The 24,691-nt window shown below is 35.1% G+C and overlaps 1 protein-coding gene across 1 annotated transcript in view; it reads left to right on the top strand.

Annotated features, from left to right (window-relative positions):
* The window catches only part of LOC127846969 (armadillo repeat-containing protein 8-like), a 43,060-nt gene that overhangs the window by 3,002 nt on the left and 15,367 nt on the right, over positions 1 to 24,691 (top strand). The window contains exons 2-12 of the mRNA XM_052378443.1: positions 5,042 to 5,115; positions 5,699 to 5,770; positions 6,788 to 6,930; positions 8,832 to 8,929; positions 9,576 to 9,668; positions 11,796 to 11,952; positions 13,230 to 13,381; positions 14,980 to 15,183; positions 20,195 to 20,281; positions 22,703 to 22,867; positions 23,573 to 23,659. Coding sequence (XP_052234403.1) covers positions 5,042 to 5,115; positions 5,699 to 5,770; positions 6,788 to 6,930; positions 8,832 to 8,929; positions 9,576 to 9,668; positions 11,796 to 11,952; positions 13,230 to 13,381; positions 14,980 to 15,183; positions 20,195 to 20,281; positions 22,703 to 22,867; positions 23,573 to 23,659 — 1,332 coding nt within the window. The remainder of the gene's footprint in view (positions 1 to 5,041; positions 5,116 to 5,698; positions 5,771 to 6,787; positions 6,931 to 8,831; positions 8,930 to 9,575; positions 9,669 to 11,795; positions 11,953 to 13,229; positions 13,382 to 14,979; positions 15,184 to 20,194; positions 20,282 to 22,702; positions 22,868 to 23,572; positions 23,660 to 24,691) is intronic.

Raw genomic sequence — 24,691 nt, 5'->3', positions numbered from 1 at the left:
CACGGTATCCTTATGTCAAAAACATGGCCGCAAACTTTTTGGCGAGTCCAGAAATGAAAGAAAAAAACGTGAAAAGAAGGTAAGTTGGTAATAAAAAGATATTACATGGAACGAAGTATATACTTTACATCTAATTGCCGTTTACCGCATCAAAATTGAGTCACTATTAACTTCAAAATAGTGAAAACAATTTGAGCATGTGGTGAAAGAAGTGACTTTCATGACGCAAAAAATCGTATTTTTTGCAGATTTTGAACATTTTAAATGAGAGATTTTTTTGTTAAACAGTATTTTATGGTAGAAGAATCAATTTACATTACATTGTGGCATGCTTTATTGAATATAACTGTGATTTTTACATTTACACGTGTTAGCAAGTATGCACTGCTCAACACTGACATTATAGAAATATGAACACCGCTCAACAATGTCCGTAAAAGCACTGCATCTTGATGATATTTTGGCACTGCTTTATTCTGATATTTTTTCTTTCAGAAGGAAGAGACGTAAAAAAAGTGTAAAAACGGTTTCAAAGTAATATTACAATTTACTTTGAAAATATTTGGTTTTAAATTGTTTTTTAGCTCTACTGGGCGAAGGCCTGAAGAGCTTATGTCATGGCGTGGTTTCCGTCGTGCGTGTGTGCGTTAGACTTTTTCTTGTTTACGCGATTAAGTCCACAGTTTTCATCCGATTCTTTTCAAACTTGTTCAGTGTCTTTATATTAATGAGGACTCAAATCCTATGGAAAATGGGTTACATGCGAGTAAAAAGTTCAGAATTATCTCCCCTTGAATTTGAGAAAATTGTGAAATAAGACTTGTTTAGGCAATAAAGTCCACAGTTTTCATCCAATCATTTCCCAACTTGCACAGTGTCTTTATATGAATGATGAGTCAAATCCTATTGAAAATGAGCAAGGAGCAGGAGTTATAAGTCCAGAATTATCTCCCCTTGAATTTGAGAAAAAAATGAAAATTCAGGTTTTTTTATGTGACAAAGTCCATTATATTCATACAATTCTTGGCAAACTTGCACAGTGTCTTTGTATCAAGGAGGACTCAAACCCTTTATTTAAAAGAGCAATATCGAAGCAATAAGTCCAAAATGACTTCCCCTTGAATATGAGAAAATTTTGAAATCTCACTTGTTTACGCAATTAATTCCACAGTTTTCATCCAATTATTTCCAAATTTGCACAGTATCTTTATATCAATGAGGACTTGAACCCTATTTAATATGAGCAGTATCGGAGAAGGAAGTACACAATAATCTCCCATTGAATTTGAGAAAATTCTCCTTGTTTGCGTGATTAAGTACACAGTTTCCATCTTATTCTTTCCAAACTTGCGCAGTGTTTATAGCAGTAGAGTGATTCAGGCCCTCATGGGCCTCTTGTCTTAATACTTGACGGAAATAACTATATATGATTTGAACCCTTTACATCTGGTTAAAACAGACCGCCCTCTGATGTCTTATCTATGGAGACATGCACTCACAAGCTTCTATAGACAGTCTCCAAAAAGTAACCCCTTTGTTTCTGATATAAGTAGTCGAGAGCATCTATGGTATATATCTTTGGTTTTGGCCACAAACACCAAATTCATATTTTAGTAAATTCAGGTCAGGTCTGACACCAGTGCTCCAGATAACATGCGTAAAGGCGTAAAAACGAATTAATTTTCTTAAATAACGATTTAGATTTAAAATCTTTGCGTAAAGTTACGCGTTGAAAAAATAAAACACGAATTTGAAATTTTCAAACATGCGTAAAAGTTCCAGTAGCAAATTATATACGGTAAACATTTCATCCCAATTCTGACTCGTTTAGGCGCTCAATAAAAAACATTAAGTCAACGTCACTCAAGCGTTTGCTGTGAGGAAAAGAGCCACACCTAAGAACAGTCGAATGGCAAAACGGTCTGTTCTCCTAATATTGCAAGCGAGTCATTACTGCTATTGTACCTTTTTAATTACAATTATTCACTAGTAATAAATATTGTAATTTGTATACACAAGTTATATACTGTATACCTATTCAAAATGTCATTAAAATCAAATGTTAAATATAGTTTTTGATATGACTTTAACGGCGACCAACAGGCCATTATGACCTAAGCCGAAGTGTCAGTAAGCGTTTTACATAAAAAATCATAATGGTCGACCGAAGCGGTGTATCGAAGCGGGGAAGGCAAAAAAAGCCATTTCAGTGTAAAAAATCCACGCTGCATGCATTCTTTCAATTAGATTCTCATGAACCAAACACCCAAAGCATGGTTTCGTCAATAATTGATGAATGTATAAGCTCTTGCGTAAATGACTGAATCTAAAGCAGTTCAAAAAAAAGGAAAGCCAGGCTTTTCCAAGACTATAAACCAAAATTTTAAATTATTGATGTGTCAAAAACCATGAATACACAATTATTTGGTAATATATTTTTGAAGAATCATTACTTTTATAATAGGGCATAAATAAGAATTCATTTTTAAAATAGGGTGTAAATAAGAATTTAACCAAATTTTTATCTGGAGCTCTGTCTGACACATCGACAATCATCTGATTATTACATTTTTTCTCACAAGTACGAATGGTGTCGAGCACGACATGACTTTTTGTTAACACTATTTCAATCTCATGCTAAATATTTCATGACTGGTAAACTTTCAAATAGACGACATATTGGTTCAGAAATTCAATGGAGTGCTTCGCAAGTGGCAATCATTGTGCAGTGTCTTATAATAAAACATTGTGTCACCCACATACCTGATATTGCTTTGTCTGCCATGTTTCTTTTCGTCAGAAGGAAACGGTGCTGTTGTCAGAAGTGTAAAATTTTGACGGTGAGCGAAATAGTTGTGGTAATCGCCCTATCACCATGGTATACTTCTCCAATTTTTAGCTCACCTGAGCACAACATGCTCATGGTGAGCTTTTGTGATCGCCTGTTGTCCGTCGTCCGTCATGCGTTGTAGGTTGTGAATTGTGCGGCGTCAACATTTGCCTTGTTAACTCTCTAGAGGGCACATTTATTGTCCAATCTTCATGAAATTTAGTCAGAAGATTGGTCTCAATGATATCTTGGATGAGTTTGAAAAAGGTTACGTTTGCTTGAAAAACATGGCTGCCAAGGAGCAGAGCATTTTTCCTAATATGGCTATATATGGCTATTGTAAATCTTGATAACACTCTAGAGGCCACATTTATTGTCTGATCTTCATGAAACTTGGTCAGAAGATTCATCCCAATAATATCTTAGATGAGTTCGAAAATGGTGCTTGTTGGTTGAAAAACATGGCCGCAAAGGGGCGGGGCATTTTTCCTTATATGGCTATAGTAAAACCTTGTTAACACTTTAGAGGCCACATTTATTTTCCAATCTTCATGAAACTTGCTCAGAAGATTTGTCCCATTGATATCTTGGATGAGTTAAAAAATGGTAACCTTTGCTTGAAAAACATGGCTGCCAGGGGGGGGGGGGGCATTTTTCCTTGTATGGCTTTATATGGCTATAGTAAAATCTTGTTAACACTCTAGAGGCCACATTTATTGTCCAATCTTCATGAAACTTGGTTAGAAGATTCATCCCAATAATATCTTCGACGAATTAAAAAATTATGCCAGTTGGTTGAAAAACATGGCCGCCAGGGGGCAGGGCATTTTTCCTTATATGGCTATAGTAAAACCTTGTTAACACTCTAGAGGCCACATTTATTGTCCAATCTTCATGAAATTTGGTCAGAAGATTTGTCATATTGATATTTTGGATGAGATCGAAAATGGTTATGTTTGATTGAAAAACATGGCTGCCAAGGGGTGGGGCAATTTTTCCTTATATGGCTATATATGGCTATAGTAAAATCTTGTTAATACTCTAGAAGGCCACATTTATAGTCCGATCTTCATGAAACTCGGTCAGAAGATTCATCCCAATAATATCTTGGACGAGTTTAAAAATGATGCCGGTTGGTTGAAAAACATGGCTGCCAGGGGGCGGGGCATTTTTCCTTATATTGCTATAGTAAAACCTTGTTAACACTCTAGAGGTCACATTTATCTTCCGATCATCATGAAACTTGGTCAGAAGATTTGTTCCAATAATATCTTGTTATCTCAGGGGAGCGAATTCAGGCCTTTCAGGTCCTCTTGTTCCCTTAAAATTCCCTATCCAGTGCAAATTTTATTTTGATATCTTGGATGAGTTCGAAAATGGTTTTGGTTGCTTTAAAAACATGGCCACCAGGGGGCGGGGCATTTTTCCTTATATGACTATATATTGCTATAGTAAAACCTTGTTAACACTGTAGAGGCCACATTTATTGTCCAGTCTTTATGAAATTTGGTCAGAAGATTGTTCTCAATGATATCTTGGATTAGTTTGAAAATAATTATGTTTGCTTGAAAAACATGGCTTCCAAGTGGCGGGGCAATTTTCCTTATATGGCTATAGTAAAATCTTGTAAACACTCTAGAGGCCGCATTTACTGTCCAATCTTCATGAAACTTGGTCAGAAGATTCATCCCGATAATATCTTGGACGAGTTAAAAAATGATGCCGGTTTGTTGAAAAACATGGCTGCCAGGGGGCGGGGCATTTTTTCTTATATGGCTATATTAAAACCTTGTTAACACTCTAGAGGCCACATTTATTTTCCGATCTTCATGAAACTTGGTCAGAAGATTTGTTCCAATAATATCTTGTTATCTCAGGGGAGCGAATTCAGGCCTTTCAGGTCCTCTTGTTCCCTTAAAATTCCCTATCCAGTGCAAATTTTATTTTGAAAATAAAATCACTAAATTTTGACAAAATTTGATAAAGTTAAAAAAGCATTTGCAGCAAAATATGTAATAAATGTTATATTGCAAAGTAGTATATAAACACGAAACCTTTCTTATCTTAAAGTAGAATTCCCCTTATATCATAAAATTTCCAATTTGAAGATCCCTGCAACCTTTTCTGTAAAGGTGAAAGAAAACACTACTTAAGCTAGACAGAAAGAAAGTCAATGAGGTTTTATTTTATATAATCATAAATGTTTTTCAGGAGATTGATGACCAAGGAGGCTGGTTTGATACTCTGCACTCGGATGAACCAGAAAAGTGGCAGGATGCACTCCTGTAAGTACTATGAATCACTCATGGATGTATGGGTAAATCTTCATAGCCTGAATAGAACTTACAATTAACCCTTTGCATGCTGGGAAATTTGTCGTCTGCTAAAATGTCTTCTGCTGAATTTCTAAAATTAGCATTTTCTTCGAATTTTTTTCAAAGAATACTATCAGAATAGCAAACAGTTTGGATCCTGATGAGACGCCACGTTCTGTGGCGTCTCATCTGGATCCAAACTGTTTGCAAAGGCCTTTAAAATTCAGTTCCAGCGCTGAAAGGGTTAAGGAGCTGTTTTCCCTGCATGGAAAGAAATTTTGTAAAGCCGGGGTCACCATGTGGATTGGTCAATGCACGTCACTGGGGGATTACTCAGATGATTGCTAGCCAAACATTTTGTATAGCTTGGCATGTGCATATTATTTCTTTATGTTAAGCATACTACCGTAATTACTCTAACTTCTATGTTTTATTTTTAAGTGTCGTAGTAATTACAGTATTGTATGACAATTGGATGGAACCATTTATATAGTCCATACATTCAACGTATCATGATTGTTTGTATAAAGTTTCCTGTATTTCCTGTTTTCAGCTGGTTGAAGAATTCCGTTATTGGAAACAACAAACAGAAGCAAAACGCAATAAACCATGGAATTATTCCAAGGTAAACATCCCAGATTTAGAGGTCTGTTTCCCTTTTTTATTGAAAACAAAATTGGGGCAGCACCCAAATATTACATGTATTCTGTCTATTATTTTTGTGTGTGTCAAACATATATTGCTGCAAAACTTCACAAGCATGTGCATCTGAGGATTTTGTTGCAGCTTTTTTAACCCTTTGCATGCTGGGAAATTATCAGAATAGCAAACAGTTTGGATCCTGATGAGACGCCACGTTTTGTGGCGTCTCATCGTGATCCAAACTGTTTGCAAAGGCCTTCAAAATTCAGTTCCAGCACTGAAAGAGTTAAGTACTTCAGCTGTGTTATGGCATGTGAGAACTCACGTTGCTTTTGTGTGACTTTGTATACTATAACTGATTAACTGATTAAGTAATTCAATTTTATTAAGATAATTGATTATAATTATATGAACACAGTGTTATTTTTGTTCAAAGTAGGGGCTGTTGTAGGAACCCATTCTGAATAGAAAAAAGTACAAAGGTATTTTAATTTTTCCCAAATGTTACAAAAATTAAGTAAAAAACAGCATGATTTTATCCCAATCTAAAACAACCTGGCCCGATTCCCAAAATTGTGGGAACAAACACTGGAACATGTGTACCTATCTATTATTGCACAGTTGTTACGTTTACCACAATTATAATTTTGGCTTTATTTGTGTGAACAAAATGTATGGGCCTATATAATTAAAATGGATGAAAAAATGGGGTCAATGGCCTATTTGCGATATTAAATATCACGATATACCAGAATGCGATATATTGGAGTTGCAGTGTATTTATTTTTCACAATATGAAGGCAATTTTTGGATCTTGGTCAAGTGGGGTCAAAAACGTGATCTTCTGTCATGTCTTCAATTTGTGTCTTTGAACTTTAAAGGGCCATCATTTTTTCTTGATTGTGAAAATGTGGAGAACATGAGGGCATCCATTTAATACGTACATTTGTCACATTTCTGATAGAGGCCTTTGCTTGTATTTATTTTGCGTAACTTGTAGATTGCTACAGTGGCTGGTTGATGGGGATGCCCCACAGCACCTGCGCCTGGAAGCGGCCATCATCATGGGATCCATGGCCAAGGGAACTGCTGAGAATATCAACACCCTGGTGGAGGAAGGATGCGTGTCAGTTCTTTTGAAGGGTCAGTATTAACACGCTGGTGGAGAAAAGATGTGTGTCTGTTCTCTTGAAGGGTCAGTGTCTTACTCTGCCATTCAGAAAATTTGTCTATGCATACAAATAAATTCGGGTTTTTACTCTGCCATAAGCCAAATTATCCAATGACAAAGTAGGCAAAGCAGTTGTCACAACTGAAGTATTTTTACTAGTTAACAACATAAGCCAAATTGTTTAAAATCTTGTTCCCAGCAACATATAATTTAAAATAATCACAATTATTTAAATGGTGTAAAAAATGGTGTTGTAAGTTGATAAACTCGTATTTGTTTATTGTACTAATGTGGATTATGTTCGGTAGCTGAGAAATTGTGAAAGATGTTGTTTTATGACATTGATAGTGTTTAAGTGACTTGGCCATATGCCCAACCCCTGTAGCTACTACTAATGACAATTTGTACCCTAACACCGGTTTACTTGAAAATGCGTTGTAAAATGTTGAATTGTGATTCGTCAACTTGTATTCTGTACAATTGTAAAGTGTTCACTTGTTAGATGCTGACTTGTAGCAGATTACTAAAACCGATCGTAAAACTTAGAAAAAATTCAACATTCTAATGTAGTTTGTTATCAACTTACTTTCAGAATGATCTGTTATCTTTTATTTATTATTATGACTACAATATTAGGTATATGAAGATGTAGACTTTATATATGCACTATCTTCATTTTCAGGTCTGTAGTTTAAGAAGTTACATGTTTGTTTGTAAACATTTCAACATTTTGTAGAATCGGAACATACAACATTTTACACTTTACAATTGTACAAAGCAGATATTAAAATGTTGCATTTTACAAATTCTCTGTCAAACAAATGAGCTGAATATTCAACATTTCTGGTGATGAATAATATTGGCGGTCTTTCCCTTCCATAAATCGCGCCATTTTATCTTAGGAAAAGTGTAAGAATCATGTTGTCTAGAGATAAAAGTGTATGAATCATGTTGTCTAGAGATAAAAGTGTATGAATCATGTTGTCTAGAGATAAAAGTGTAAGAATCATGTTGTCTCGAGATAAAAGTGTAAGAATCATGTTGTCTAGAGATAAAAGTGTAAGAATCATGTTGTCTAGAGATAAAAGTGTAAGACTCATGTTGTCTAGAGATAAAAGTGTAAGACTCATGTTGTCTAGAGATAAAAGTGTAAGAATCATGTTGTCTAGAGATAAAAGTGGAATAATCATGTTGTCTAGAGATAGAAGTGTAAGAATCATGTTGTCTAGAGATAAAAGTGTAAGAATCATGTTGTCTAGAGATAAAAGTGTAAGAATCATGTTGTCTGGAGATAAAGTGTAAGAATCATGTTGTCTAGAGATAAAAGTGTAAGAATCATGTTGTCTAGAGATAAAAGTGTAAGAATAATGTTGTGTAGAGATAAAAGTGTACGAATCATGTTATCTAGAGATAAAGTGTAAGAATCATGTTATCTAGAGATAAAAGTGTAAGAATCATGTTGTCTAGAGATAAAAGTGTAAGAATCATGTTGTCTAGAGATAAAAGTGTAAGAATCATGTTGTCTAGAGATAAAAGTGTAAGAATCATGTTGTCTAGAGATAAAAGTGTAAGAATCATGTTGTCTAGAGATAAAAGTGTATGAATCATGTTGTCTAGAGAAAAAAAAATGAGCCTCGCTCTGGCATAATAGGGATTTATGCCTGCACTTAAAGTGTCACTCAAGATTAGTCTGTTGAGTCAATACTGGCTAATCAGTGACAACACTTTTGGCTATTATGGATTTTTTTGCTTTAAGGAGGTCTCTTTTAAATGAAAATCCAGTGAAGACGGAAAGTGTCATCCCTGATTAACCAGCTGGGTGGAATACTTTGGATAATCTGGGATTACACGTTTCACATGTGTCATTTTCCAGGTCTCAAGAGCCCAGATCAGGCGTTTGTTGAATCGTGCCTTCGATGCCTGCGGACTATATTTCTTCACAACAGCAACTGTGGAAGTCTTATTTACCAGGTTTTGTGGACATGTTTCATTAAGCATGAAAAACTTATTTTTTACATTCCTCGAACAGGTCTTTTTGTCGGTTTGCTCTATTGTTTGTGCTACAAACCCTTTCTCTCTTCAAATAACATGCTGAGTTCAGGTATTATTCTGCTTGCTGCTCATCAGTATCTTTGTGTTCAAAACAAAGCCTTTAAAAATTGAATCTATAAGAAAGGTATTTAATTTATTTGGATTTACTAAGGGACTACAAAAGTGTGAACATGCGTATCTGGGCAATAAGTAGAGGATATTTGTTGGATTCGATAGAATATCGATTTTATTTCACAAGTGATTATAGAAAATAATATGTATTTGTTATGATCAGGAGGGAAATAAAATCAATATTCCATGGAATCCAACACATTTTCTTTTTATTTTATGTTTTTAACCGTTTATTTACATTGTAAAAGAGTTTAACTGGATAATTTTGCAGGATTTTTGACGTCATTTCGTCGAAAAAAATGAAGTCATTTCACAGTTAAACAGTTTTCACTGTTATTTTTCACTGTTTAAAATAGTGAGATATCAGATTTATTTCACTGATATTTCTCAATTAACCACTGGAAAGCATAAAATAAAGGGTTGTATTGCTCATCCTTTGGTGATCTGTTTGTAGGAGCCCTCTATAGTGGAGGACTTGGTGGAAATCATGCCCAGATCTGTGTGCACTCAGGAATGTGTAGCCAACATTCTGGCGAGCTCATGCAAGGTGAGTACACTTTGGGCCTGCGTTCTTGAATAGTAACTGTGGATTCATTAAACTGTATTTACATGAATTTTCGTAATTTGTGAAATTCGGAATATTTGTTGGATAAAAAATGTATAGATTTTTTCATAAGGTGTGATATAAGACCAGTGATTTTTTGCCCCAAATTACAGCCTCTGACAGGCTGTTTCCAAATGGAAAAAAGTAATATTATTGCACAAAATAGTTGCCAAAATTTTGCAAAAAACTCAAGAATTGGTTTATTGAGTCAATTATACAATAATATAATACGGTAGCACGTCATGATATATATTCAAAAATGCAATTAAACATGCCATAATAAACTATTGGAATACTGTTATTTATAATCATATTAATAATGTTTCATGTTTCCCAATGTCATGGCTTATTGCTCTCATCTTCTCATCTAAGAGGATCAGGCTGTAAAATATATAGAAAAAAAAATCACTGAAGACTTTGGATGTAAATGTTGAACATTTGATTTTGTAGTATAATGGGTCCATGAAAATACTTAAAAATTGGGGTCCAACAAATTTTTGTTTTTATAGTTTTCAAAATCTTGTATTATTTATCATGAATGTTATTTAAACATTCTGACATTGATATTTAATGATTGTTTTTTACAACCATAATCAGAAATATATTTTCGTTTTAATCTCTGTCTTAGTGTTAAAAATAAACATATGGCCAGAGAAATTAAAAGCTGAAAAGTAAGAAACATATTCATTGGTCATTAATTAAATGGATGTTGTCAAAGTTTAAGATGGAGACTAATGAACAGGAATTTTATTAGCCATCCTTTAGATTTTGCTCTGCCGAATAAAGACTTTTATAAATATGCATTACCCTTGCCATATGACCACACTAGATCAGGCTCAATTTTAAGTGTAATCTCAAGTATTGAGGTTGATAATGTTTATGGGGGTGGTGTGTGGGTTGGTGTGTGTGTGTAGGGGGGGGGGCAGTTTTGGAAAGGCTTGAGAAAAAACAGTTATTGGATAAACATTATGTATATTATAATGCCCCAATCAGTGTGCTTTTGTATTTTAATTATTATTTATATTCCCCCTCTCCCTTAAATTCAAATTTAAAAAAAGCTATACAAAAAACTCAATTTAAATTATTTGGACCTTACCAGCAACTTGAATACCTATTAAACAATGTGAGAATGGGTTAGTAAATACCTTAATCCTTTTCTTCTCAGACGCAAAGTAACTCCCAGTCTGTTCAGGTTTTATGCTGTTTGCTGCTAATCAGTAACTAAGGGTTGGAAATAGAGCCTTTCAAACTTTTATATATTAAGAAAGGACTTAGATTTAATTTGATTTTCTGAAGGACTTAAAATGCATCAAAATGCGTTTCTGAACAGTAAAGGGTTAAGAGATATTACGGTAAAATTGATATCGGAAAAGCAACACATTTTAAACAAAATCTTGCCTAGGGTAACTACAAGTAAGAGAAAATCCTTTCATATACTCAACCCCATCATACCCTTTCCCAATAAGAAGCAAAGTGAAAATGGCTTTTGGACCAGCATAAAACCAGAACAGCCTGCGAATAGCTCGCAGTCTGTTCAGGTATTATGCTGTTTGCTACTCGTCAGTATCTAAGGGTTTGAAATGAAGCCTTTAAAACTTTAATATGTTTTTAAGAAAGGACTTAAATTTAATTTGATTCACTATATAGGGATAATACACGTTTTCGAGGGCATGATCATCTGCGGGCGCTCTCAAAATCCGTTCCTGCCCGAGTGCGCAGACTTCAAATGCGTCAAAGTGCATTTCTGAGTGGTAAAGGGTAAAGCAAATGGTGTTGTTGCCTTATCAGCAACCAGAGCACCAACTGCAGCTGAAAAGGGGCTTAATGCATGGGCGTAATGTGTTGTCCCTGATTAGCCTGTGCAGTCGGCACAGGCTAATCAGGGACGACTCCACTTTTATGATATTTTCTATTTTAAAAATCTCTTCTAAGCAAAAATCCAGTTTAGGCAAAAAGTGTTGTCCCTGATTAGCCTGTGCGGATTGCACATGCCTTCTGGGATGACAGTTTACGCACGTGCCTTAAACCCCCTTTTCACACAACACAGCCCAAATGTTGTTACCTTATCAGGAACCGGAGCACCAATCGAAGCTGTGTGAGTGCGGGCTCATTCCCAAACTGGTTGACCTCCTGGCTGGCAAGGTCTACAAGGTGCAGATGCCAGTACTTAAGTGCCTCGCTGGGATCGTCAGAGAAAACGGGGAAAACTGCGTGGTCGCATTAACCGGTGAGTACACGGTAGATTTTTGCAGTTCTTGAAGACAATTGACCGAGGCACAAGCTGTGAAAATGTCAAATTGTATGGACCCATGTGTCTTTGAAGTCGAGGTTATTCTATAGGAATTGAATTATCGGCAATTGTTGAAAACTGTTGAGCTGACTTGGCTTGTGAAGTTTGTTAACCAGCATGTGAACCTTATAATTGTTATTTCTTTTCATGATCTGATCATTCTAATTCTAACACCAGTGCCATATAATGTGCCTGCTTGTAAAGACAAATTTTGACCGATAATTTTATCTGTCCAACCCCATATTTGTCCTCACTGCATGCCCTTCTTTCTTCCTGTATATCAGGTGGGTTTCACATATTAAACCCAAGTTCATTGTTTTCATTTTCATTGCCTTGACGTTAATTTTACGATTATTTTAAAAGGAATGGACTTTAAATGTGACTTATTTACAGTTTTGCAAAATTACGACTAAACAAATCATGTTTTTAAAGAAGAATGTTTGCATAATGAATTATATTTAAAAAAGAAAAAAGACTTAAGAGTCAGAAAACAATGTTTAAAATGTGTTTTTCTGTAATGATAATCACTCAAAATTGGTAAAATATTAAAAAGTTGTAGCAGTTCTATGTAGAAAATATGTGTATTACTAAAATAGAGCTTAAATGTGCTGATAAAATGTATTGTAGCAGTAGAGATCTAAATTTGGGATGAGACGTTCTTTAATATACTTTTGATTTTTCTTTCATTAAAATTAGTATACTGCTATAATTAATATTGCTATGCAGAGATCTGGGAAAACTGGGTTTAATGCATTTGCATAAAGTGTTTTCCAAATTAGCCTTCGCAGTCTGCACAGCCTAATCGGGGACATCACTTTCCGCCTACACTGGATACTTGTTTAAAAGAGACCTCCTTTAACCCTTTCAGTGCGGGAACCGAATTTTAAAGGCCTTTGCAAACAGTTTGGATCCAGATGAGACGCCACAGAACGTGGCGTCTCATCAGGATCCAAACTGTTTGCTATTCTGATAGTATTCTTTGAAAAAAATAGAAGGAAATGCTAATTTTAGAAATTCTGCAGACGACATTTTAGCAGACGACAAATGTCCTAGCATGCAAAGGGTTTAACGAAAAAATTCATAAAAGCGTTACGTCTTGTCCCTGATTAGCCTTTGGACTGTACAGGCTTAAATGTGATGACACTTTACCCACATGCTTTAAGCCCTGTTTTGCCAGAATGATGCTCATAATGCTGTACATGGTGTTACTCCAGCCATGCACAATAACGTCCCACTGCCCGACATGCTGGTTCAGCTCATGCTACGAGACAGAACCTCAGAGATGCAGATAGTTGCGGCCAAGGTGCTTGCATACCTGTGTGGGGGTGGGGCTCTTGCCCCTCAAGACCCTAGGATCATTTCTAAGGTACTAACTGATTTTTTATAGGAGACTTTTATTTTCCTCATGATTTTATTGACTTTGGGGCTATGCAGTTTTAATGGCAAATATTGTTTGTTAGCATGTTTCCATGCCTGATATTTATTTATTCCTGAGATGCTTGATTGAAGAATACATGTAAGCAGAACTATAATCGCTGGAGAACTATAAACTCTTGTTTGCTCTTACCTAATGTGTGGATGCATTTTAATTATTTGATATAGAATATTGCTAATTGTGAAAGTCATGCATATTGATTGGACCATAATTATTTATTATCCCCGCCGAAAAATTTTCGGAGGGGATATAGTAATAGTCTTCGTCCATCTGTGCGTCCGTCTGGCCGTCTGTGCGTCCGTCCGAAACTTTGTCCGGAGCATAACTCTACAACTACTGAAGGAATTTACTTGAAACTTAAAATATATAAACAGATTGCAACTAGGAGAAGTGCACCGACCCAGAACCATAACTCTATCTACCTTAGTTTTTTAATTATCTCCCCTTTTTTATAATTTCAATCTAAATGTTTTATCCCGAGCCTTACTCTAAATCTACTGAAAGGATTTACTTGAATCTTGAAATATAAACAGATGTCAAGTAGGAGAAGTGCAATGAATAAGAACCATAACTCTATCTACCTTAGTTTTTTAATTATCTCCCTTTATTTAATTTTAAAGTAAATTTTTGTCCGGAGCATAACTCTAAATTGTACTGAAGGGATTTACTTGAAACTTGAAATATAAACAGATGGCAAGTAGTAGAAGTGTAGTGACTAAGAACCATAACTCTGTCTACCTTAGTTCTTGAATTATCTCCCTTTATTTAATTTCAAAGTAAATTTTTGTCCGGAGCATAACTCTAAATCTACTGAAGGGGTATTTACTTGAAACTTGAAATATAAACAGATGGCAAGAAGGAGAAGTGCTGTGACTAAGAACCTTAACTCTATCAACCTTAGTTTTTTAGTTATCTCCTTTTATTTAATTTCATAGTAAATTTTTGTCCAAAGCATAACTCTAAATCTACTGAAGGGATTTACTTGAAGCTTGAAATATAAACAGATGGCAAGTAGGAAAAGTGCAGTGACTAAGAACGATAACTCTATCAACCTTAGTTTTTGAATTATCTTCCTTTATTTAATTTCAAAGTAAATTTTTGTCCGTAGCATTACTCTAAATCTACTGAAGGGATTTACTTGAAACTAGAAATATAAACAGATGGCAACTAGGAGAAGTGCAGTGAACATGAACCATAACTCTATCGGCCGTAGTTTTTTTAATTACCTCATTTTTTTCATTTCCATATATTTTATTCTCTACAGCATAACTCCAACACTATATAACTAATTCATCCTTGAAATATAAATAGATGACACATGCCATGTTTTACAAATATTATTTTACTCTCTTAAACAAATGTTCTCATACAAGCAAACACATTTCGGCGGGGATTTGGCACTACTGTGACAAGCTCTTGTTTTTTTATAGATGTGTTTAATGTCTTATGTAAGACAATATAAGGAACTAAAAACACATCAAAGTGGGTATCTGAGTGGTTAAAAAGTCTTTCTGGTCTATCTCCAAAAGACGCTGCCATGCCTGATACGTATGTGTAGCCGTGATCGCACGCTGGAGGAAAATGTGGAGGGGGCAGAGACTCTTGCCTACCTGCTGGAACAGGATGGGGAGCTCCAGAGAGTTGCTGCAGTGTCTGATCACATCATCAAGACCCTAGCAGAGTACCTCAAGTACACCGATGTACAGCAGATCAACAGATGTGGGAAACGCATTGTAAGTACACTGATGTACAGGAGATCACAGATGTTATAAATCTATTGTAAGTACACTGATGTACAGCAGATCAACAGATGTGAGAAACGTATTGTAAGTACACTGATGTACAGCAGATCAACAGATGTGGGAAACATATTGTAAGTACAGTGATGTACAACAGATCAACAGATGTGGGAAACGCATTGTAAGTACACTGATGTACAGCAGATCAACAGATGTGGGAAACGCATTGTAAGTACACTGATGTACAACAGATCAACAGATGTGGGAAACGCATCGTAAGTACACTGATGTACAGGAGATCACAGATGTGGGAAACGTATTGTAAGTTCACCGATGTACAGCAGATCAACAGATGTAAGAAACATATTGTAAATACACTGATGTACAGCAGATCAACAGATGTGGAAAATGTATTGTAAGTACACTGATGTACAGCAGATCAACAGATGTGGGAAACGTATTGTAAGTACACTGATGTACAGCAGCTCAACAGATGTGGGAAATGTATTGTTAGTACACTGATGTACAGCAGATCAACAGATGTGGGAAACACATTATAAGTACACTGATGTACAACAGATCAACAGATGTGGGAAATGTATTGAAAGTACACTGATGTACAGCTGATCAACAGATGTGGGAACCATATTGTAAGTACACTAATGTACAGCTGATCAACAGATGTGGGAAACGTTTTGTAAGTACAATGATGTATAGTAGATCAACTGATGTGAGAAACCATTGTAAGTACACTGATAAACATCAGATCAATTGATGTTAGAAACGCATTGTAAGTACACTGATGTACAACAGATCAACAGATGTGGGAAATGTATTGTAAGTACACTGATGTACAACATATCAAGTGATGTGAGAAACGCATCGTAAGTACACTGATGTACAATAGATCAACAGATGTGGGAAACATATTGGAAATACACAGATGTACAGCAGATCAACAGATATGGGAAACGTATTGTAAGCACACTGATGTACAGCAGATCAACAGATGTGGGAAACGTATTGTAAGTACAATGATGTATAGCAGATCAGCTGATGTGAGAAACGTATTGTAAGTACACTGATGTACAGCAGATCAACAGATGTGGGAAAAGCATTGTAAGTACACCCTTGTACAGCAGATCAACAGATGTGGGAAACGCATTGTAAGTACACTGATGTACAGCAGATCAACAGATGTGGGAAACATATTGTAAGTACACTAATGTACAGCAGATCAAAAGATGTGGGAAACGTATTGTAAGTACACTGATGTACTACAGATCAAAAGATGTGGGAAACATATTGTAAGTGTACTGATGTACTACAGATCAAAAGATGTGGGAAACGTATTGTAAGTTCACTGATGTACTACAGATCAAAAGATGTGGTAAAAGTATTGTAAGTACACTGATGTACTACAGATCAAATGATGTGGGAAATGTATTGTAAGTACACTGATGTACAGCAGATCAACAGATGTGTGAAACGCATTGTTAGATTTATGAAATTTTACATGTACTCTCTTTGTTGTTGACATGTGTTTTTTAGCTCACCTGAGCACAACGTGCTCATGGTGAGCTTTTGTGATCGCTTTTTGTCCGTCGTGCGTCGTCAGTCGTCAACATTTTGCCTTTTGAACACTCTAGAGGCCACATTTATTGTCTGATCTACATGAAATTTGGTCAGAACATTTGTCCTATTGATACCTCGACTGAGTTCGAAACTGGGCCATGCTGGGTCAAAAACTAGGTCACTAGGTAAAAAAAAAAGAAAAACCTTGTGAACACTGTAGAAGTCTTATTTGATGCCCAATCTTTATGTTACTTTGTCAAAATGTTTGTCTAAATGATATGTTGTTTGAGTTCAAAAATGGTTCTGGTCCATTGAAAAACATGGCCGACGGGGGGCGGGGCAGTATTCCTTATATGGCTATAGAGAAACCTTGTGAACACTCTAGAAGTCACAATTTGTGCCCAATCATCATGAAACTTGGTGAAAACATTGGTTTTATTGCTATCTCGGACGAGTTCGAAAATGGTCCAGATCGGTGAAAAAACATGGTTGCCAGTGGGCGGGGCATTTCTCTCAATATGTATATAGTGAAAACATGTGAACGCTCTAGAAGTCACATTTTTGGTCAAATCTTCATGAAACTTGGTCAGAACATTTATTTCCTGGATACGAGGGTTGAGTTTGATAATGGTTAGGTTCAGTAAAAAAACATGGCCACCAGGGGACAGGACAGTTTTGCTTATATGGCTATAGTTAAACCTTGTTAACACTCTAGGAGTCACATTTATAGTCCAATCTTCATGAAACTTGGTCTGAACATTTGTTTTTATGGTAGCTAGGCTGAGTTTGAAAATGGTTTGGTCTGTTGAAAAATATGGCAGCCAGGGGGCGGGGCAGCTTTGCTTATATGGCTATAGTGAAACCTTGTTAACACTCTAGAAGTAACATTTATAGCCCCATCTTCATGGAACTTGGTCCGAAGATTTGTTGTATTGATAGCTTGGCTGAGTTCAAAAAAGGTTACGGTTTGTTGAAAAACATGGCCGCCAGGGTAGCAGCAGTTTTCATAATATGACTTTATTAAAACCATGTTAACACTCTAGTTGTAATTCGGAATCCGATGTTGGTGCACAATGATGATGATGATGATGATGATGATGATGATGATGATGATGATGATGATGATGATGATGATGATAATGATGATGATGATGATGATGATGATGATGATGATGATGATGATGATACTGGTAATGGATTCAGAAACATTAATGTCAAACCCAAATATCTAATTATAATTATTGCATTACTCAAATTAATTATTGCCATTACTTATGATTGTTATCTATATCTTTGCAGAAATTTAACATAGTGGTAAAACCAATAAAACAACAAGAAGTGTTACATATGAATCTTATTTGACTTTTCATTCACTTATCCTTGGCTACTCTCTACAAAACTCATTTATACCTGTGCCTGCATTGTTGCCAGGCAGTAATTGTGTAACACTCCTGGAAATAGACCCCCATTAACTTGTCACTTTCATCAAAGACCTTTGTGTTGATGTCAGATGGAAACCATTCATAAGATACATAAGACATTACAACTTGAAATGTTTTACCCCTACAATTTTCAGTTAGTTTGTGTCTGATTATGAAAGATTTGTGATTTTAGCAGGTTTTATTGTTGTTTCAATTGGAAATATCAATGCAAGGTGAGTACTAAAATTGTTCCAGTTGTTTAAAAACACTTTGTCAAAATGTGAACAATTTTGTAGTAAAAAAACAACAAATTATCACATCTGTTAACAAGCACAAACAACTGTTTGAAGAAAAGTTGATTTGCATTTGTTTTTGCAAAAATAATATATTAATGCTACAGAATTACAAATAGTTTGATAGTTGTTTTGATATGATACGTTTTCAAATGTCTTGTGTGTGTTTACTTCTATATTTGCACACATTTATAACTATAAGAAAGATCAAGTGATGTTTTGTACTATAAAAGAAGATCAGTATTGAATTTCTTGTAGCTGTACATATTCTCATACTCATTTACTTTTTTATAACTGACTTTGATATATGAAAACTTTTCAACATATTTTATTTAATTATGCAAAAACTATTTTATAAAAACACAATCTCTTGAACAAATACGGTTATTTTCAGTATCTAAAAGTGTTCTTGCTAAACAGATTGTAAACAGTCATCCCCTAAAAGATGCTGAGATGCTTATCTCGTGATCTCAAATTTGGACAACAAATTGTTGAAAAATGTACTTCCATTTTCTTTTGCTGATGCTCATTGTTAAATTACTGTCCTCATATTACTTTTATCCAAAATAATTTAAGTTTTGTCGCAACGGGTAACAAATGTCTATTAAATTTTTTTTAAATACACACACACAAAACTGCTGATAAGGCATATATGTATATATCTGCCGAAACAGCAAACCTCTTCTTTTCACAAAACAACGTTAACAACCCTTGTTTCCTGGATACGACGGTTGAGTTCAAAAATGGTTTTGATCCATTTAGTAACATGACCGCCGGGGGGGGGGGCCTGAAAAAGCCTGTGAACACTCTAAAAGTCACATTTTTTGGCGAATCATCATGAAACTTGGTCAAAACATTGATTTTATTGATATGTCGGATGAGTTTGAAAATGGTCGTGATCAGTAGAAAACATTGCCGCCAGGGGATGGGGCAGTTTTCTCTATATGTTTGTAAGAAGCATTTTCCTTATATATATATTTTTTTTAATCTGGGTATTAAAAACATGGCTGCCAGGGTGGGTGGGGTAATTTTCTATATAGGCCTATTGTGAATACTTTGGAACACCTTATTTTTAAAGTCAGTCTTGTCATACTAATAATTTGAAAAATTTGGTGAAGAGTTTTAATCTTTGTTTCTTTCCATCTAAGTCTCTCAGGTGAGTGACCCAGGCCCCTTTGGGGCCTCTTGTTGGGTAACTAGGTCAAAGGTCACTGTGACATGTAATATGTATTCTTTCTACAGATGCATCTCAGATGAGTTCTTCTCACCACTTCACTTTCTTCCTTTTCTTCTGACAAGCTTTCATTTATTCAAAACTGCACCCACAGCCGAGTGTTGGCACCCGCTCTGCGGTTCTCTTGTTGTATTTTTATTCAACATTTTCTCAGTAATGCTTGATTCATGGAAGGATGTGTATTTATAAACTCTGAAATGTAGATTCTCAAAATTACAATTAAGATTAAAACAATTGTACGTAAATTAAAAAATTCAATGAATTCTGTTGAAATTAGACAATCAATCAATACCGAAAAAAAATTGGTCTTGATTGGGTGTCTATATTTAGGTATTGTCCAGATTTAGGCACTTGGAAAGTAAGGCAAAGAAAACAAAAAGACTGCATTAACAATGATTACTGTTTTATACGTTTAACTGTGTCACTGTCTGAGCCAATTAATAGTCGTAATATCTCACAGTAGTATATTTGTTTGTTTACAGGACATTAACTGGGGAATTGAGATGAAGCAGGCAGCATTCAAAGCGTTTGCAGCTCTCGGGGCCAATGAGGAGAGCATTCGAAAACAGGTGGGTCTGAAAATAAATTTTGTGTAATAGATATGGTGTCCACTTAGCAACTAGGAGGACACGGGTACAATCACCACTGTGGGAGCGTTTTTTAGATCTCTCCTAAAAACACCAAGTACTAGTTCTAGGCCCAGGAAACACACTCGAGAGCATTTCAAATAAGTAGTAAGTTCTACAAATGCAATCAAGCTAAAATAAATAGGTTTAAACTAAAATAAATGTCCCATTGATGCAATGGTTTGCACATTTATTGTTTTATCCGAAGTCCCAAGGGTTAAGAAGCAAACCATCATTTCTTATTTTGAACATCAATTAAATATTAAATGTAATGTAAAGCCTTTTTTGATGGTAATAATGTTCTTGCTAATAACAATGTATTTGATATGCCCAATCTGCGAAAATACAGAACTTCTCGAAATTGTTGTTTAATTGATGATGATGTTCTTGGAAATCATGATGATGATAATGATGATGAATGATGATGCATTTACATAGGTTGTGGTTGTTTACAAAAATGATGCTTTTGCTATGTGCATATTTGATGCTTTTGGTATTTAAACATGTGATGCTATTGGCATTTATCCATTAGATTGTTTTTGTGTTTACACATGAGGCACTATTGGCATTTAGACACGTGGAACTACTGGTTTGAAACATGTGATGCTTTTAATGAGCGATGCTATTGATGTATACTGATGTAATTTTACTACTTTTAACACATGTTTTTTTTATTGGTTTTAATATTAGTGATGATAAATGAATGTGTACATGCGATGCTGTTGGTAATAACACATTTTATGCTTCTGGTATTTGCAAGTGGGATGCTATTGATATTTAAAATATTGTGTATTGCTTTTTGTATTTACACATGAGCATGAGATGCTATTAACACATGTTATTACAGTTGGTGTTAATACAGTTGGTGTTAATACAGTTGGTGTTATAACAGTTGGTGTTAAGACAGTTGGTGCAATTGATATTATTTATATTTATTTTATTTACACATGAGATGATAATGGAGTTTACATATGAGATGCTATTTGTGTTTACACCTGGCATGCTATTGGTGTTTACACATGTGATGCTATTGGTGTTTGCATACATGATGCTATTGGTGTTAACACATATGAGGCTATTGGTGTAAACACATGGGATGCTATTGGTGTTTACACATGGGATGCTATTGGTGTTTACACATGGGATGCTATTGGTGTTTACACATGAGACGCTATTGGTGTTTACACATGGACTGCTATTGGTGTTTACACATGGGATGCTATTGATGTTTACACGTATGAGGCTATTCGTGTAAACACACGGGATGCTATTGGTGTTTACACATGGAATGCTGTTGGTGTAAACACATGGGATGCTATTGGTGTTTACACATGAGATGCTATTGGTGTTTACACATGGGATGCTATTGGTGTTTACACGTATGAGGCTATTCGTGTAAACACACGGGATGCTATTGGTGTTTACACATGGAATGCTGTTGGTGTAAACACATGGGATGCTATTGGTGTTTACACATGAGATGCTATTGGTGTTTACACATGGAATGCCAATGGTGTTAACACATGAGATGCTATTGGTGTTAACACATGGAATGCTATTGGTGTTTACACATGGAATGCTATTGGTATTTACACATGGAATGCTATTGGTGTTTACACATGAGATGCTATTGGTGTTAAGACAGTTGGTGCAATTGGTATTTATTTATATATTTTTTTATCTACACATGAGATGCTATTGGTGTTTACATACCGGTATGTGATGCTATTGGTGTTTACACATATGAGGCTATTGGTGTTTACACATGGGATGCTATTGGTGTTTACACATGAGATGCTATTTGTGTAAACACATGTACTGGTAATGCTATTGGTGTTCACATACATGATGCTATTGGTGTTTACATACATAATGCTATTGGTGTTAACACAAGAGTTTATTTTGGTGTTTATATATGTCATCCTATAGCTATTTACACATTTGATGCTATTGGCATTTACACAGTTGATGTCATTAGTATTTACACATAATATGGTATTGGTATTTTACACATGTGATTCTATTGATATTTACAAAAAGGATGCTACTGGTATTTACATATTGGATGCTACTGGTATTCAAACTTTTGATGATATAAGCATTTTCACATGAAATACTATTGGTATTTACATGTGGGATGCAATATGTACACATGATATGCTATTGGTATTCACTCGTGAGATGCTATTGGTATTTACACATGAGATGCTAGTTGTTTTAAGACAGGTGATATTGATATTATTTATTTATATTAATCGTTATGTTCACATTAGATGATTGGTATTAATGCATGTAATGCTATAGTTGTTCACACATGGGATGCTATAGTTGCTCACACATGGGATGCTATTTTGATTTCCACAGGTGATAGAGACAGAGCATCTAATGGAGTATGTGGTGGTGGGGTTAAACAGTGGCAACATGAAGGTGGCTGCTGCTGCCATTCGCTGCCTGCACAGTCTGTCCCGCTCTGTTCAGTTGCTGCGTACCACAATACAGGACCATGGCGTCTGGAAACCACTGATGAAGGTGAGGAAATGTTTGCAATTCAAAAGGATACACTTTCGTAATAAAAATGTTTTTTTGTGATTTTCTGCACTTGTTTGGACTAACAACGTAGCATATTTGGTTCGTCTGAGCATTCTAAATAACTATTACGGACAATAAATTGAAACTGATTATTCATTTATCCCACTTTTACAGCGAATTCTGTTGATTAAAGCCCCATTGATTAAATATCATCTATAATCAATGGCAGGCAATGACGTCAATATTTCGACGAAATGATGTCATAAAATCCAGCAAAATTATCCAGTCAAACTAATTTTGTTTAAATAAAAAGGTTTACAAAATAAAAAGTGGGATAAATAGAATAATAGATTCGTGTTGATTATAGATCAGGTTTATCATGCGAGTAGTAGAAAACAAAAAGCACGAGCCTTTACCTATTATTCTCTATTTCTCCTTCTTATTGTTAGTATCCAAATCTGCAGACATGAGGATGTAACTTTTTCAATAAATTTCTTAGAGATATTTTATCTTTTTCTAACGCTGATACAAGAAAATACCTACCTTAAAATATAAGTAAGACAGCATTTCTCATACACGGCTTTACTTTTTATCCACCTATAAATTAATTAATAAAATCCCATGAAAATAAAAAGTGCCCTATCTGGCAGTGAATTTTGCCCTTATTAATTCCAGTCTTGAGATGACTTTTATTGCAAATTTCAGATAATCCAAGAGGGTCCTGAAGAATTGCTTCCGGTTGCATCTTCCACCCTATGTAACTTGCTTCTGGAGTTCTCCCCCAGCAAAGAGGTGGGTAGCTGGGTCATACAAAAATGCGATTTGTGCCCTATGTGGCTAGCATTTCTACTCTGTCTGTTAATGAGACTTAGAGACCCTGAGGGACTTTGTTGCAGACAGGGTACCTCCGACCAGACTGCACTTATGCGCAGGCTGGTTTGGAGATACACTGCCCGCCCCGGGTGTAAGACCCATTTTTGCAAGATGTGGTTCTTGGTACAGTTTTTCATGTTCTTGCAGAGTTTGTTATATTCAATGAACTTCTCATTTGATATCTTAACATTAGCATTAAAGTCATCATTTGTCTTAAGCATTGGATTCCATGTTTGCATTGAAATTCTGCTTAGTGATAACTAGTATTTATTTTATGCTTTCCGGTGGTTTATAGAGAAATATCAGTGAATTAAAACTGATAATTTCACTGTTTCAAACAGTGAGAATTATCAGTGAAAATTATCAATAATTTTCACTGTTTACTGTGAAATGACGTCATTTTTTTGACGAAATGACGTCATTATCCCAGCGAAATTCTTTAGTAAACTCTTTAACAATGTATATAAACTGTGAAAAAAGGCATAAAATAAAAAGAAAATTTGTTTGATTCGGTGGATTATCGATTTTAATTCACTCGTGATCATAGAAAAAATATATTTTCTATGATCATTCGTGTATTAAAATCGATAATCCACCGAATCCAACAAATATCCTCTATATTTTAATGATAATCTACTATTCACTTTCATTTGATCAAATTATTAATATGTAGGTTTTTTAATATCATTTGACGCGACAATTCCATTCCTGTGCATTTTCTTTTTATAATATTTTTCTTTCAATTTCTGTTTTGTTTTGTATATTGATGATTTTGCCATACAAGGAAAACTTTGCACCATACTCTCTTATTCAAAGCTATATTTGTTTATATCAAAGCAATAAAATTTATTAAAACAGATTTTCTAGATCGACAATTTTTTGCAGTAAATTGTGGACGAATATTTAACTTTAATGCAAAGTTCAGTAATGCACAAGTTTTTTTTACCATTT

This window comes from Dreissena polymorpha, chromosome 10 (assembly GCF_020536995.1).
Source record: "Dreissena polymorpha isolate Duluth1 chromosome 10, UMN_Dpol_1.0, whole genome shotgun sequence".
Classification (NCBI taxonomy): Eukaryota; Metazoa; Mollusca; class Bivalvia; order Myida; family Dreissenidae; genus Dreissena; species Dreissena polymorpha.
Note: the sequence above shows the minus strand (reverse complement) of the source record. Positions and strands in the feature narration are given on the sequence as shown.